The 15,631-nt window shown below is 38.0% G+C and overlaps 3 protein-coding genes across 3 annotated transcripts; 1 reads left to right on the top strand and 2 right to left on the bottom strand.

The window, feature by feature from the left end:
* Positions 1 to 11,045: 11,045 nt before the first annotated feature.
* Positions 11,046 to 12,485, bottom strand: HO173_006162 (uncharacterized protein; the record flags this gene model as incomplete). Its single annotated transcript, XM_037308073.1, has 1 exon — positions 11,046 to 12,485. The coding sequence occupies one exon, from the start codon at positions 12,483 to 12,485 to the stop codon at positions 11,046 to 11,048; it is 1,440 nt and encodes a 479-aa protein (XP_037164847.1).
* A 367-nt stretch (positions 12,486 to 12,852) lies between these two features.
* Positions 12,853 to 13,545, bottom strand: HO173_006163 (uncharacterized protein; the record flags this gene model as incomplete). Its single annotated transcript, XM_037308074.1, has 1 exon — positions 12,853 to 13,545. One exon carries the CDS (start codon positions 13,543 to 13,545, stop codon positions 12,853 to 12,855), a length of 693 nt encoding a protein of 230 aa, XP_037164848.1.
* Positions 13,546 to 14,209: 664 nt separating this feature from the next.
* HO173_006164 (uncharacterized protein) lies at positions 14,210 to 15,277 on the top strand (the record flags this gene model as incomplete). Its single annotated transcript, XM_037308075.1, has 2 exons — positions 14,210 to 14,350; positions 14,414 to 15,277. 2 exons carry the CDS (start codon positions 14,210 to 14,212, stop codon positions 15,275 to 15,277), a joined length of 1,005 nt encoding a protein of 334 aa, XP_037164849.1.
* Between the last annotated feature and the right edge of the window lie 354 nt (positions 15,278 to 15,631).

A 15,631-nucleotide genomic window follows, 5' to 3' on the forward strand; every position in this document is an offset into this window, starting at 1 on the left:
AACAACAGTCTTTGTCTGACTGCCAACGACAAGTCCAGAAGAACCCAGAGAGACTAGCGCCCCATCAACTGTCATCCCAGAAGCTGCGGGCTTGAGGGTCGTTCCGCCAACAAGGACTGCATTTAAGCCTATACTAACAGTCTCGCTACCCACCGGAACACTGGGCTGCTGAACTGTAACGGTGAGCTGAGGCAAAGTTGATTTTCAGCCGCGGTCCGAACATCCAGAAACAGGAATAAAACCCCGATTTCGAAGGATTTGTATCATCTGCACGAAGAAGGGACAAGCGACGGAATGGGGTGACATTAAAGACCTGCATGGCTGACAGAAGTGGCGAATTCGGGACTGAGAGCAGCGAAGGAAGTGGCGTCTATGCATTTGAGGAAGAATAGGTAGGACCGAAAGGGTTAATATGATGGGCTGTGCACGCTCCACCCCTGTAAGCGACAGGCATGATTCCTAGTCCCTCCAGTAGGATAAATAGTAACTTCAGCATTGGGGATGCCTTAGCTCCGCACTCTGCAGTAAGCATGCAGTCAGCTGACCCTCCGTCAATTTCTTAGCTGTCGGGATACTCTCTAAGCACTACTCGTAAGGCTTGCTGCCTGCTCCCGTACCGGAGCCGGGCCTAGTGTGGGGTTTTGAAATGAATCAGGGAAGACAACGATGGCTGCTCTGGCCTATACATTATTGAGAGGTCGAAGAACAAAGTTGATGATCCTCCCAACAGTTTGGAAAAAAAAAATTTTTTTTTTGATTGATTACATCATACTACCCTGAAGTCTTACCCTAGTGGCCGACTATACGAGTTACGTAATCTATCTAATCCTTTCAGCTAATTATATGATCTCAAATAAATGAGACTATATAAGTCACCGTCATGGTTCTACGTTTTATTAAACTTGATCCTTAAAAGAAAATAAACTTTATTACTAAAAACCCCCCTTTTTTTTATTATTTTTTTTTTTTTTAAATTTTTTTTATTAAATTTTTTTTTTTTTTTTTTTTAAAAGAACTTAATATTATTTAATAAGTCTTATACTTCTTATAAAGTCTATCGCTATAGAGATATAGCGTAGCTTTTATTAGTATATCCTTATAAGTAATAACTCTCTCTTTTACTTTCTTCTCTCTTTAATTTATTATATTTCTCGCTTTTTTACTAAATAATCTATATTCGTAAAGAATATACCGAGTCGTCTACTTCGCTTTACACTTATATTCTTTATTCTCTATATTTAATACTTATCGATTATAAAGAAAGATCTTAAGATCTATTTTCTTAATTCTTATTTATATTATTAGCGATGTCTTAGCGCGCTTAACTCTTAAATATAGAAGTTATATTTATTTTAACGATATTAATTAAATTCTTCTAAGAATATCGCCTCGCTTCTTATTAGTTTATTTAATAGTCTATTATTTTATCGCGTAATTTCTAATAGCTATCTTAATTGTCGATATTATTCTTATCTATATAACAAGTAAAGGCCTATGAATTAAATTCATGGAGTTGGATTTTTCTAAGTCAAATCGAATTTTAGCCCTAGCCCTAAGTCAAATCGAACTCTGATCGCTTGCTGTGCGTTTTTGACCTACTTCTACTACTATAAAATTGATTTAATCTATATAGTATATAGGTATATATGTGCGGAGAGAGGCGCGCTAAGGCCTAATTAGGAAGGTGTAATAATTGCTTATAAAAAATAGAGAAAGGCTATGTTCTTATAATAAGAAGTATCGAAATATCGAAAAGAAATGGAGATAACGTGCTAATTAGTGGTGTGAATCCCACAATATCTCCTGCCGCAGTGAAATTTTTCGAATAATGAAATAGCTGTAGACATCGGACGATTTTAATTCGTTTAAATATGCATCGTTCCGGAGTGATGATTTGATGTGGAACCGTGGAGAGTATATGACGTGGGATCTTGGAGAGCTGTCTTGACGATGGTGGCCTTGTTGCCGCTTGGTTTCTCCGTAGTGTTCTCTATAGTGTTCTCCGCAGTGTTCTCCGCATTTGTCTATTGTAGTTCCTCCTCTTACTCCTTAATGTAGTGGGGATGATAGGCTAAGTTGTAGTGGTGTTCTTCGCTTGCTGAGTGATGATTTGATGTGGAATTGTGGAGAGTATATGACGTGGGATCTTGGAGAGCTGAGCCGTGTTCTTGACGATGGTGGCCTTGTTGCCGCTTGATTTCTCCGCAGTGTTCTCCGCATTTGCCTGTTGTAGTTCCTCGTCTTACTCCTCCTCTTGTAGAGTATCAGATTGAGTGGCTAGCTGAGTGGCTGACTGAGTGGATAACTGATATGACGTGGGATCTTGGAGAGCTGAGCCGTGTTCTTGGTGCTGGGGGCCTTGTTGTCGCTTGGTTTCTCCGCAGTGTTCTCCATAGTGTTCTCCGCAGTGTTCTCCGCATTTGCCTGTTGTAGTTCCTCCTCTTACTCCTTAATGTAGTGGGGATGACAGGCTAAGTTGTAGTGGTTTTCTCCGCTTGCTGAGTGATGATTTGATGTGGAACCGTGGAGAGTATATGATGTGGGATCTTGGAGAGCTGAGCCGTGTTCTTGGTGCTGGGGGCCTTGTTGCCGCTTGGTTTCTCCGCAGTGTTCTCCATAGTGTTCTCCGCAGTGTTCTCCGCATTTGCCTGTTGTAGTTCCTCCTCTTACTCCTTAATGTAGTGGGGATGATAGGTCAAGTTGCAGTGGTGTTCTCTGCTTGTTGAGTGATGATTTGATGTGGAACGGCCAAGTTGCAGTGGTGTTCTCCGCTTGCTGAGTGATGATTTGATTTGGAACCGTGGAGAGTATATGACGTGGGATCTTGGAGAGCTGAGCCGTGTTCTTGACGATGGTGGCCTTGTTGTCGCTTGATTTCTCCGTAGTGTTCTCCGTATTTGCCTGTTGTAGTTCCTTCTCTTACTTCTTAATGTAGTGGGGATGATAGGCTAAGTTACAGTGGTGTTCTCCGCTTGCTGAGTAATGATTTGATGTGGAATCGTGGAGAGTATATGACGTGGGATCTTGGAGAGCTGAGCCTGTTCTTGGTGCTGGGGGCCTTGTTGTCGCTTGGTTTCTCCGTAGTATTCTCCGTATTCGCCTGCTGTAGTGACTTCTCTTACACTGGCTGAGTGGATTGATGTGAGATCGTGGAGAGTAGGCCTGTTGTGTTACTGCTGCTGATGACTGTCTCCGCAATGTTCTCCGTAGTGTTCTCCGTATTCGCCTATTATAGATCCTTCTCTTATTTAACTGAGTGCGAGGGTATCGAGGGTAAATGTGTTTATATTAGTGGAATTAATAGAATTAATAGAATTAGTAGAATTGATAGAATGATGAAAGAAGAATGATTATATAAATAGGTGGAAGGATTATTATTCGATCCCGGACGCGTTTGGTGTGACTATAATATTTGAATGTTAGTTTAACTTATTTATCGCTGGCTTGAGAGGAGTATATAGGGGAGGATATATCCGTTTAGGCACCTTTTGAGAGCCTTTTAACGCTCTTTTTAAGGGTTTTTTAATACGTTTATAAGCAGTAGTAGATAGCTATTAAGCTCGCTTACGGCCTCGATTATTAATAATAATAGATTCGTTAAGAGATAGTTTAAGGGCGTTAGTAAGGGGCTCTAATTAGATTAGACGAGGGGTATCGAAGACGATTATATTTATATTAATAGAATTAATAGAATTAATAGAATTAATAGAATTAATAGAATAGTAAAAGAATAATAAATAGATGAAAGGATTATTATTCGATCTCGGACGCGTCTAATGTAATTATTATAACTATTATATTTAAATATTTATTTTATTCATTAATAGTAAGTTAAATTTCATTATTTTTACAGCGTTAGAAAGCGTATACCGAGTTCTATAATTTACGAAATTATAAAGAAATAGTATTCGTAGGGAGCTGGTTATTTTAGAGTGTAAAACTTCTATATATAAATTTTTAATAAGGAAGCTTAAGAGGGCTAGCGGGCTAACTTAGTTAGTCTAGTCAAAAGGCGTAATAACCTCGAATTGATAATTGGCTGCATATATAAATTCAAGGTTTTCAAGCTTAGTTCTATCTTATTCTTTTATATATATTAATTAATAATTAAACTATTTCGTTAGTATTTATCTTTACTCTTTTATTATAAACTACTCACTTTCGTTAATTAATAGCCTTCTTCGCCTCTCTATTTACTTATTTATTATCGTCGATATTAATATATATCGAAATTTAATATAATTCTATTACTATCTCGAGATATCTTAGCGAATTAATAATCTATACTATTTATATTATATAGATCTATCTTAAATACTTATTTAAGTCTTCGATAGTCTAAATCGATATTTAATTATCTATATTTACTATAACTCTACTAAGTTATAGTTTTATTTAATATATAACTACTATAGTTAGAGCTTAAAGAATATTATATAGCTTCGTTAAATATATCGTATATTAATCGCTTAAGTCTAAATAGATATTAAAAGTAGAATTAATATCTAACGATATAGTTAAAGCTCTTACCTTTTTATTAATTCTACTATTATCTATATATATTATTATATAATTCTTATTAATCGATCTTTTAATTAGTTCTTTAACGACTTTCTTAATCTTATAAATTATCGTTTTAGAAGACTCTTAGTTAAGAGTAACGCTAAAAGAGCGTAGTTTCTTAATCTTATTAATATCGCCGTATTATTCTTCGAATCTATTAATATATCGCTTTAGTAAATTTAGTTTTCTATTCTTCTTAGATTTTCTTTTTAGACTTTTATCACTCGAATCGTAACTTAATAATCTCGCTATATATTAAACTAATAGCGATTTATAAGATAGCTTTCGAGGTAATCTTATCTAGCTATTATTTAACTAATAAAAGATACGCTTTTATATCGAGTATTAAAATAAATATAATCTTAAATACTTTAGTTATCTTTTTCTCTATTTATAATTAAATTCTTTATAATAATAAGAGATAAGTTTTATTATAGTTAATAATATCTTCGGGCTAATATTATATTAAGTAATAATATATTATTTATAAAATAATTATCATCTAATAGAGCTATCTTATACTCTTATAATTATTATCTTATATCGATTTAATAATTCTCGCTAATATATCGATACTTTTAATAGTCTTAGATTAAATCTTCTTATTATAATAACTTTATAAAAGTTTAAAATTAATTTCGACTTCTAGATAGTAGATAAAGCGTCTTATCTTAATATATTATCTCTTATTAAGTTATAGAGAATAGTCTAAACTAAATCTCTATTTTCTATTAAGATATAATAGTTAATATTTATTAAGATTAAACTCTAATTCGTATTATAACGCCTACTTTTATATAAACTTCGTTATAGATTTTACGAAGAGCGTTATAGTTTTTCTCGATAGAGTCTCTTACTATTAAAAGGCTTATATCGTCTATAAAGCCGATAACTATTATTTCTAAATTAGCGCGATTATTATATTTATTAATAAGATCTAAGTTATAGAAGAGATAAAGTATAGATAATAGCGATAATTCTTAAGGAATTTTAATTACTATAAGAGTCTTTAATATAGAGTATTCGCTTATTTTTAATACTATTATTCTATTAAATAAGAATAATTCTATTTAGTTAACTACTCTTATATCGATTTTTCGCTTTTAAAGATTATAGAGTAGTCGAGGATAAGAGATTTTATTATATATATCTGAAACGTCTAGTAATAACATCGTAGTTACTTTATTAGAGTTCTAGATTTAATATATTCTTTCTAGAAGATAATAAATATCGTATTTATATAATCGTAATCTATAATCTTCTATATATATAATCGATAGAAGTCTATATATTTTCGCAAGATATACTATTCTTCTAGTAAGAATAAATTTTATTACCTTTTCTATAGTATTAAGTAGAGCTATTAATTAATATCCTTTAAAAATCGAGTAATTCTTATTTAACTTCGAAAGAATAATTATTATCGATATTCTAAAGTACTCTAAGTAGTAGCCGTTTATTATATATATATTAAATATTCTATATAGATAAAGGAGTAACGACTTTAGAATCTTCTTAAGAATTAGATTAGAGATTACGTCTTCTCTTAAGACTCTCTTTAACGATACTTACGTTATAGTCTTTCTTATCTTATTTACAATAATTATATTTATTAGATAAACTTATAGATATATTATATTAATGCTAATATTATCTAACTTCGTCTATATCGATAATAAGAAGAATATTCTTATAAAAAGATTTACCTTCGAGTCTAGTTCGTTATATTCTTATTTATCTTTATTAAATAGCGGAGAGAGATATATCTATATTATAAGTTATTTTCTAATCTACTTAATCTTTTTTCATATTATTTATAACGACTTATACGCCTCTATTATAAACTCTCTAAACACCTTTCTAATAATTCTCTTAATTAAATTATTTTTAAAGTTCTTAGCGACTTTATACTTATTCTATACTTTCTTTAAGAGTATTATTCTTTAATTTCTTTTTAGTAATTTATAACGTCTTTATACTTTTTTATATTTTAATATAAATTCTAATCTAGATTATAGCGATAATTTAATAATCGAAATAAACTTCTCTATAGTTACTTAAATAGAGTTAATAATAATTACTATTTAATAATCGATACTATCGTTAATAAGATTTTTATTATTTCTCGAGGAATTAACTAGATACTCTTTCGATACTATAACTCTAGCGAGTATTTCTCTTAAGATCTCGATATCTAATTTATTAAAGTTTTAACATATTATTAATACTAACTCTATTACGACTAGCTTAAACTTTATAAAAATTAAAAAATAGTTAGATTTACTTTTAAAATTATTTTCGATATTATAATTAATAATATTTATTATTAATACTAGAGTAGTAAATAGTAGATCTATTATTATTTAATAGTTTTCTTTATATATTATCGTTTCTATTAATAATACTTATTCTATAGCGAATTCTTTCGCTATAAATATTAATTCTTCTACTCTCTTATTAATACGAGTATTTAATTTTCTTTATATTATATAATAAAGATTAAAGTCGCCTAGTATAATCTATTCGTTATTCTTAAACTCTATAAGCGTCTTATATAGTTCGTTAAATTTATCTATTTATTAATTATCGAGATTATAAATATTATATATATATATAATTCTATTATTTTCGAACTTAATATTAAGAGTATAGAGGTTCGATAAGTAATATAATAAGTATTATTACTTTAGTGATATTCTCTTATTAATATAGAAGTATATTCGTATATTATTATAGTAGAGATAGATTAAGTTAAATCTATTCTTTAGAAGATAATATAACGTATTTATATTAATATTTCTCTAGAGCTTCTAAATTACTACTATATTAATATTATAGATCTTTTTATTATTAAAAAGTTCTATTATAACTATTCTAGATTTTCTTATATTATATTATAGTATTAATAGCTAATTAAAGTATATTATTATTTCTTAATATTATTATTAATATTATTTACTCGCTTCGTTTAATTTATAGAGTCTATATCTTCTTTCTAAGTATTCTTCTTTTCTTAATTATCGATAAATCGAATATATCTCTTTTTATTTCTATTAATAGAGATCGTAATTCTCTTATTATTACTCTTTTAACTTAGAGGCTATCTATTATTCTCGAGATTATTAATTTTTCTCATCGCTATATCGTTCTTATATTATTTAACTTCGTCTATTACTTTAAAGAGCGATCTATTTCTAGATAAGACTCTTATTAATAATATAGAAGTATATCTTCTTTTACTCGACTAGAGATTTAATATAATAATTCTTTCGAGATTTAATACTCTAATTCCTTCTCTACTAATTATTCTATCTTTATCTATTAATCTATTACGCGTAAATATTAATCTTAAAAAAAATTTCTTATTTCGTCTATAATTAAATATATTTTAAAAGTAATTATTTAATTAATCGCTTATTTAATAGCTAATCGATACTTCCTTCGTTATTATAAATCGTAAAGAAATCTATTATCTCGCTATTCTTATTCTCGCTATCTCTCTCTTCTTTATTATATATATTTTATTTTAAGCCTTATATAGTCCCTCGTAAACCGAATATTTATAAGTATTAATCGTATATTCTTTATAATAATACTTCTCTAAGCATTTCTCGTATACTAAGTAATTCTTTTTAGAGTATATAATCGATAGATAATCGTATTTCTAATATACGAAGTATTACTTCGATTTATACTACTTATTATAAATATAATAGCTATATAGTTTCAAATCGATAACTAGACCTTCTTTTAATACTTTATTTTCTTTTCTAAAGATACTAATTTAATAATTAATAAACTCTTATTATAACTCTCTTTATTCGCGCCGAATTAGTCTAGCTATACTATATCGAGGCTTAGCGTATTAATATTCTCGTTCTAAACTCTTTTAATTATCGTAGTTATATCTTTAATATCGAATATATTAATTCTCACTTTATAAAGTAGAAGATTATATATTTTAGTAATTACTCTCACGCTATTACTTATCTTTAGAGTTTAATTCTTACTTTTTCTTAGTTTATTTATCTTCTTCTTATTTATAGCTATAATATATATATCGCTACTCGCTAGCCTTCTAGTCGTTTTAATAGATTTTCTTATAATATCTATATTCTTTATATATTTATTAATTATCGTAGTTATCTCGCTCGATATCTTTCTCTTTAATACTTTATTTATTATCTCGTCTTATAGCTTTATAATAATCTCATTTAGCTTATTATATAATACTTAATCTTATTTCAATATTACTAATAATATAATAGAGATTTCTTCGATAATAAAAGAGAATATCGAGAATCGACTTAGTACGCTAGCGTAGCTAGTCGTTAATATATTACTTTCTAAACTAGTTATCTAATACTTAATATATATAATCTTTTTCTTTATATTATTATCTCGATTACTTAAGTTAATAGCTAGTTTATATACTTCGTCTAAAACTATCTAAATTTTAAATTTATTATTCGCCCTTTCTATAAATATTATCGCCGCTCTAAAAATAGTAACTACTTTATTTATTAATAATTTCTAGTCTTCGTCTATTATTTTTAATATAGTATTCATTAATAACTTTAATATAAATACGTGCTTCTTAAAATTGTAGTTATTATAATCTTATTAAGATTAACTAATCTTATTCGATATGATTATAGAGGTATAGACGTTCTCTAAAGCTAATTAAAGAGGTACTAATCTTACTAAGTACTTTAAATACGTATATCTACTTTCTATAGCTTAATAATATAGCATAAGCGTTATATGAAAGTTTTTGGCAGATGGCACAGGTGCTACTCGAAGTCTTATGCTAGCCCTATATAGTATAGCGTGCTTTGCTTGGTGGGGCTATATCATCAATCCCACAGAAACCTTGTCATAATCTAATTGGTGACCATGCCAATGGGCTACGCCTGTTTGTTTGGGTATAGGAGAGCTAGAACTTTCGATTCACGGGCAGTAAAAATCCCCATTTTTGGAGTAATGAGTCTCCACTCTTGTCCGGCGCCGCGTCTTCTTTTCCTGGGGCAGTAGATGTGGGGGCAAGCGGTCATACGCTGCAAGCCTAAACATGAGTATAAGTTACTGTTTAATGACGAACTACTAGTGATCACCTTTTGGTCTAGTCTTAACGATGAGCAAAACCCCGTGATTGGACAGGATATGATTCCGTGGGTATTTTAATTCGTGCACGCTAGTAAGATCAGTCTTAGCTTGGTAATGAAACCACTACTACTCAATGGCCACCCTCCTCAGCCACCCCCTCGAGCTCGATATCTCGAGCCACACTCAGCCTCCGTCTGGACCGACCGTCACTCACCGAGCGCCAAAACTTCAACGACGACCCAATCACAAGCTTATGGGAAACCTCGTTTCCATCAACCCTGCCGCTTGCGAACAAGCAGACGTATGCAGAAGCCAAACACATCTGCTATGGCAAGAACACATGGGTCATGGTAGCATCGGTGCAGCGAACCTACAACACCCTTCCTCCAACGGCCGCTGTTACCTACGTACGGACCGCCCTTTCTAGAATCTCCCTGGTCGCTGGTCACTTGTTTCGAGGAACCAGGATTCGGGATAGATTAGCATAGACAGGAACTGCCGCCTGCTATGTAGACTAAACGCCCTGCGCGCGTTACGGATCGAATGTGCTGAAACAAATCGTTGCCGATTGACCCTGTCCATGATACTCCAAACCACCCTCTCCACAATGACTCAGCCATAGCTAGCTATCTCAAGCGGTGCCCTGAGATGGGAGAGTCGAAACAGGAATGTCTCCTGGACTACTTGCACAGCGAGCAGACTCTCACGTCTAAGGTATTTATTGTAGCCTTTGCCTGCGTTGCCCGACACAAGCAGTCTGCAGAAGGGAGACGTATGTGTCGAGGATGGGGACGTGACGAGAGCAAAGATATTGGCATGGGCGTTCCCGAACTGCCGAGACGCTGTCATAGCGTCAAGGCTGTCTTCATGACGAGAACGATGTCTCAACTCTCCATAGATAGGTTCCCCATCCTACGTCTTCTTCTTCGTCTTCATGCCATTCCTCCACCCCATCCCCACCGCCGCCACCAGACTCAAAACAAGTCAACGCAACCGGTAAATGTAACACATGTATCAACACCCTATCATACCCCACCTCAGCCCCCAACGGCTTCCCCTAGCACTCGATCACCGATAGCGACGAGCTGTTGCCGAAAACGAAGCACATTCCCGCCAGGAGATACCCCTCTGCCCAGTGCGTCATCCCCGGACCCGGCACACGAAGAACCCCGGCAGGAGCCCAGGTTCGCAGCATAGTGGTATTGGGAGGGGTAAGAAAAGGATTGAGCAAGAGAAGTGTGTCTGCGAGTTCATTGCGGTTGGGTATGTCCACGAACATGAAGATATAATGAAGAATGTATTAATATCATGCACTTCAACCCCCACAACATCAAGTCTCAGGATCCGAGAAAGCGTAGATGATCGAGTCAGGCAACCTAACCGTCCCTTTCATAAACAAAAGGCTTCGATCCAGCAATTCCCTGCCTATTCAAATCCTGCACAATGAGCCATCCTTCCCACCAAAGACCGCTCCTACATCTCTTCTCCGTCTCCGCATTGTACATCTCCACTAGCTTCATTTCTTCCTGGAAAGCCTCGAACTTCCGAAACTCGTCGGCTTCTGATGGCTCCTCCGCTGACGATCCTGCATCTCCTTGCGCTAGGACTGACCTCTTCATTTCCTCGATGCGGTCTACCGCGGCAGCGATTGCGGGTTGCTGTCTGGGTAGCTTGCAGAAGCGGCAGTGCTTGCTTGGGGGGCCACGGAGGTAGGTGCGGCAATTGTGGTTTGTGCAAGTGCATCGGATATGGATCGAGCGTCTAGCATCGGCACTGGAGGCTTGGGGTCTTGACTGTCTAGCCTCTTTAAATTGCCTATCGCCCTGAGCATGCTTCTTAATGTATTTGGCGATGTATAAGAATGAATCTTCCTCGTCGGGGTTGGGTGCGCTTGGAGAATCCTCTGCGGGAAACGATGGCTCTGACGAGTTCAGTGCGATTGAGGGATCCTTTATGGGTGACGTTGGCTCCGAAACGATTGCTTTCGATGACCACGTGGCGGGTGAAGAGGGTTCTGAAGAGTCTCTGAGCGTGGAGGAGCCGATAGATGAGACCTTCGTGTGGCGCAAAGAACGTCTGGATCCGGAGCTGAGCGAGCTTGGCGACGCCGACTGGAGTGTTAAGCTCGAACTTGAGAAGGCGCATGGGCTGGGTGTAGGATGGATGTCGCATTGGGAGAACTCATCAGGCACTGTCAGACCTTGTGTGTATTGGAGCTTCAGATGCCAGCAGAGTGTGGGCGTGTGCCCCTGACTCACCGACTTTGGTCGGGGAGTGAAGCCAAAGTCAAAAACATCAACATGCGATGTGGAGTCGTGGTGATCGGGTTGTCCGGTGGTATTCCCGCAAAATTTAACCTCTTTTGGCTCATCATCTTCGATTTTGAGCCCTTCAATGTCGTCAAAGAGGTTCAAATTCTTGAGTCTAAAGACTTCAACCTCGTCTCCTTTGCGCTCTGCTTCTTTCAGCTTTTGCTTTCTTAGCGTCAGAAGCTCCTGGACTTTGCGGTAGCTAACCTTGCGATCAAATCGCTGTACAGGTGCTGAACGGTAGACGTCTTCGTACTCTTGGGTGGACCCAAAGCTCGTACTTCGGCCACGGACTTGCGATTTTGCCGGAACAGGGCCTGCGTCGCTACTGGCTCGTCCTCTAAGCCTGATGGAGCTCGGAGTACTACCAGATCGCTGACTAGAGCCACGACGGAGTCGCGGAAAAGTCGCCTGCTGGTCGACGGCGGTAGCATTCGAAGGTACTTCGCCAAGATGTATGCGCGGCCAGGGAGAAAGCTCGTTGGAAAAGTATGGTATGCGGGACATCGTGACAGGAGGTTGTTGAGAAAAGTCTTTAGTGAAAGGAACGGAGCTGGCGTGGTTGCGTGTGTGAAGTCGACTATAGAGAAAGGGTTGGAAGTGAAGCAAAAGGTTAAGATGGTTGTGGAGAAGTGAAGCTGCCCAGTTTTAGACTCTGCGACATCCATGTTGCACAGATAATAAAGACAAACAATGCCATTGAAAATGGCATGAAGCATACTGCCGCAGCCCATTGTGTTTCTTTGTGTGGCTTTGTTCTCTTTGTTTTCCGCGGTTGGGAGGTTCACTGTGCCATTCGGATTTAATCTTGCAGATGGCAATGAGCAGTCTAACAATCATTCATGTGATCCACCATGGAATTTGGCGACAGTGTTCACAGTCCTCGGAAGACTTTCGTAGAACGGTGAAGGGCAATCACTTCGTCAACGCATTCCGAAAATCCGAGCTCCATATCTGTTGCCTTCACCCCGTTCATGTAGGCCACCATGATGTTGCTCTTTTGAAGGTCGGTCGTCGTTGGGAGAGCGAGCAAAGGCCGCAAAACTTCAAAGATGAGGCTTCGCACGCTGTCTAGTTCCGACGGTCTCCGCTCAGGAAAGAATGTGCAAGTCTCCGTCCAAATTATCTTTATCGTTCTGAGGGCGGGAGCTGTGAGCAGTACCCGGCAAATTTCTTCGACGTTCGTCTTTGTGATGTCCCCATAAGCGCATGGGGTGAGTCCGTAGGATTCCCGAAAGAGCCAATCAAACATGCCAAATCTAATATGTGCTCTTCTTATGAACGGTAGGGTCAGCACCATAGGTTCCATTCGGAAAAGAATCGAGCTGAATTGGTTTCGCTGGGAGGCAAAGAAGGTCCAATAGTTTTCGCCGTAAAAGACCTCCTTGGCCTCATAGAATATCTGACGATTCGTTTCCAGAATCCTGGACTGAAAGCCAAAGCTACAGTAGCCGAGTGCATTGGAATCATCCTGAAAGGGGGACTTGATTAAAGGCGACTTGAAAGAGCGTAGCTCTCGGTAGATGTGGAAACGTATTTCTAGTGGTAGTGAGAGAAAAGAAGACATACTTGTGGTGCTAGTCTAGCAAATCGAATGAGATAGATGTGCAGTATGAAGAAGATATGTAGAATAAAGCCAGCCTGCGAGAATGCGAGGGTAGTAGGTAGTTCGAAGGGAGAAGGAGAGAGAAGGAATGAGAAGGAAAGGGAAGGAAGTGATACAGCCTGACTAGGAAGGAGGAGAGGAAAGCGGCTCGGCACAGCCTTGGTGGCCAAATTCCGCCCACTCACTCACTCACTCACTCACTCACTCGTCCATTGGAGTAGTCTTTCCATCTTTCTTTCATGTCCGTCCTCTCAATCAATCAGTGATCTTTTTCCTTTTTCGCAGATGCTTGCTGTTCCCCAAGACACTTTTTGGTCATGTAAGGGACATCATTGCTGGATCAAGAGACGCTCGGGACCAAATCCCTGTATTTTTCCAATCCCGCTTAGCGCCAGGTCCGACCAGCCGAATGGCCAGCTCACTCAATGCTCAAAGGAAACCTCTCATAAAAGTAAAGTCTTGAACCAGTCTAATCAATGCTGCAGTTGCTGCCATGCCTGCCACGCAATCCATCCCCTACCCATCCCCGACTCAGCCACGGGAAGCTCATGTCAGCCATCAGTCAACCGGATGACTAAAAGTAACCAGCCAACAGCCTTTGCCTTCAACGCGCCCTTGCTTCGACATGAAAACATTCTCTCCCACACCGATGAGATCGGTCCTTCAGGTGACTACCCGGCCGAGGCTCGGACCCCTGGGACATAGCAGTCAGCTCCCAAGTCGGCTGTCGAAGCGGTCAAGCCAACGCTATGCTCGGGCGGCACAGGTACCTGGTCTACGGTCTACCCTCCTTGAGATTCATCATTGCTGACAATTTCCCTCACACCAGATGTTCCCGCCCCAGCCAAAAAAGGTCCTGAATCTAGTACTCCGACGACCGGCATGGTCTTCCCACAGAAGCTACAACAACAATAGCTACGGCTACTACACTCCCGAATCATTCTGGGTGCGCAACAAGCCAAACATAGTCGTCGGAAGTATCATTGGCTTCTGCTGCGTTACATATTATTACAAATGGACCGCCGAAAACCTGGCAGCCAAGGGCAACCACGCCCGTGCAGACCTGATCCGACGGAACTTCGTCAACTCAGGGGAGAACCTCAGAGAAGGACGTTGGTGGGTAATGATCAGTAGCTCGTTCGCCCATGGCAACCTGATACATCTAGGCTTCAGCGTGCTACCCATATGGGGTTTTGGACGTCCTCTTGTCGGACTACTCGGTGTGCCCTGCTTTATGGGATTGTGCGTGATTTCCGCAGTCTCCTCTTCGAGAGCCTACATCTATTGGGAGGACACGAAGGAAACACTGCGTAAAGAGATGTTCAACCGACGCTGGGACAAGCTCAAGGACCCCAGAGTCCTGGGTATACAAATCAGCAAGGAAAGGGCCCTGGCAATATCCGGCAGTGGCGGTGCTAACTACGGAGGGAGTCAAGGTGCCTCAGGGATCGCTTGCGGTCTGACCGGTGCATGCGTGTGCATCATGCCGTGGGCGTGGACTTCAATCTTCTTCATCCTTCCTATGCCTCTCTGGGCTGGCGAAACGCTCCTCACGATAGCAACTGTGGTGGGCATGGCAACAGGCTACGCCCCCATAGTCGGGCACGCCGGGCATTTGGGCGGAACCGCAGTCGGCATTGCATACTACTATGGAATTGCGCGGCCCTGGCTTCGGAGGACTGGGAGATTCTAAGCCGTTCAAGGACACCATGTCAGGATGGATCATCGATGGGGAGGCCGTGTGCCGCCAACGATGTCTGTTCAAAGACGAGCGATATTTACCACGGCCCTAATGAATTTCAAGTTCATAATCAATAAGTACTAGCATAATCTACACATCCTCTGCCTTGGCCCCAGCCGACCCAGCCTCTTCAATCGGGTGCTCGATGAGAAGAAGGGCCTGGAGCCATGACGTGATGAATAATAACAAAAGCTGCTACGATGCTACGAAAAAGAAGAGCAGAGGAACGCGAAAGACTACATTCGGTTTCACGTAATCAGGACACGAGTCCAAAAATATCAGTTTTGTAAAATTAGATATCTCTAT

Source organism: Letharia columbiana, assembly GCF_014066305.1.
Source record: "Letharia columbiana isolate WasteWater2 chromosome Unknown Sc0000018_s1, whole genome shotgun sequence".
Classification (NCBI taxonomy): domain Eukaryota; kingdom Fungi; phylum Ascomycota; class Lecanoromycetes; order Lecanorales; family Parmeliaceae; genus Letharia; species Letharia columbiana.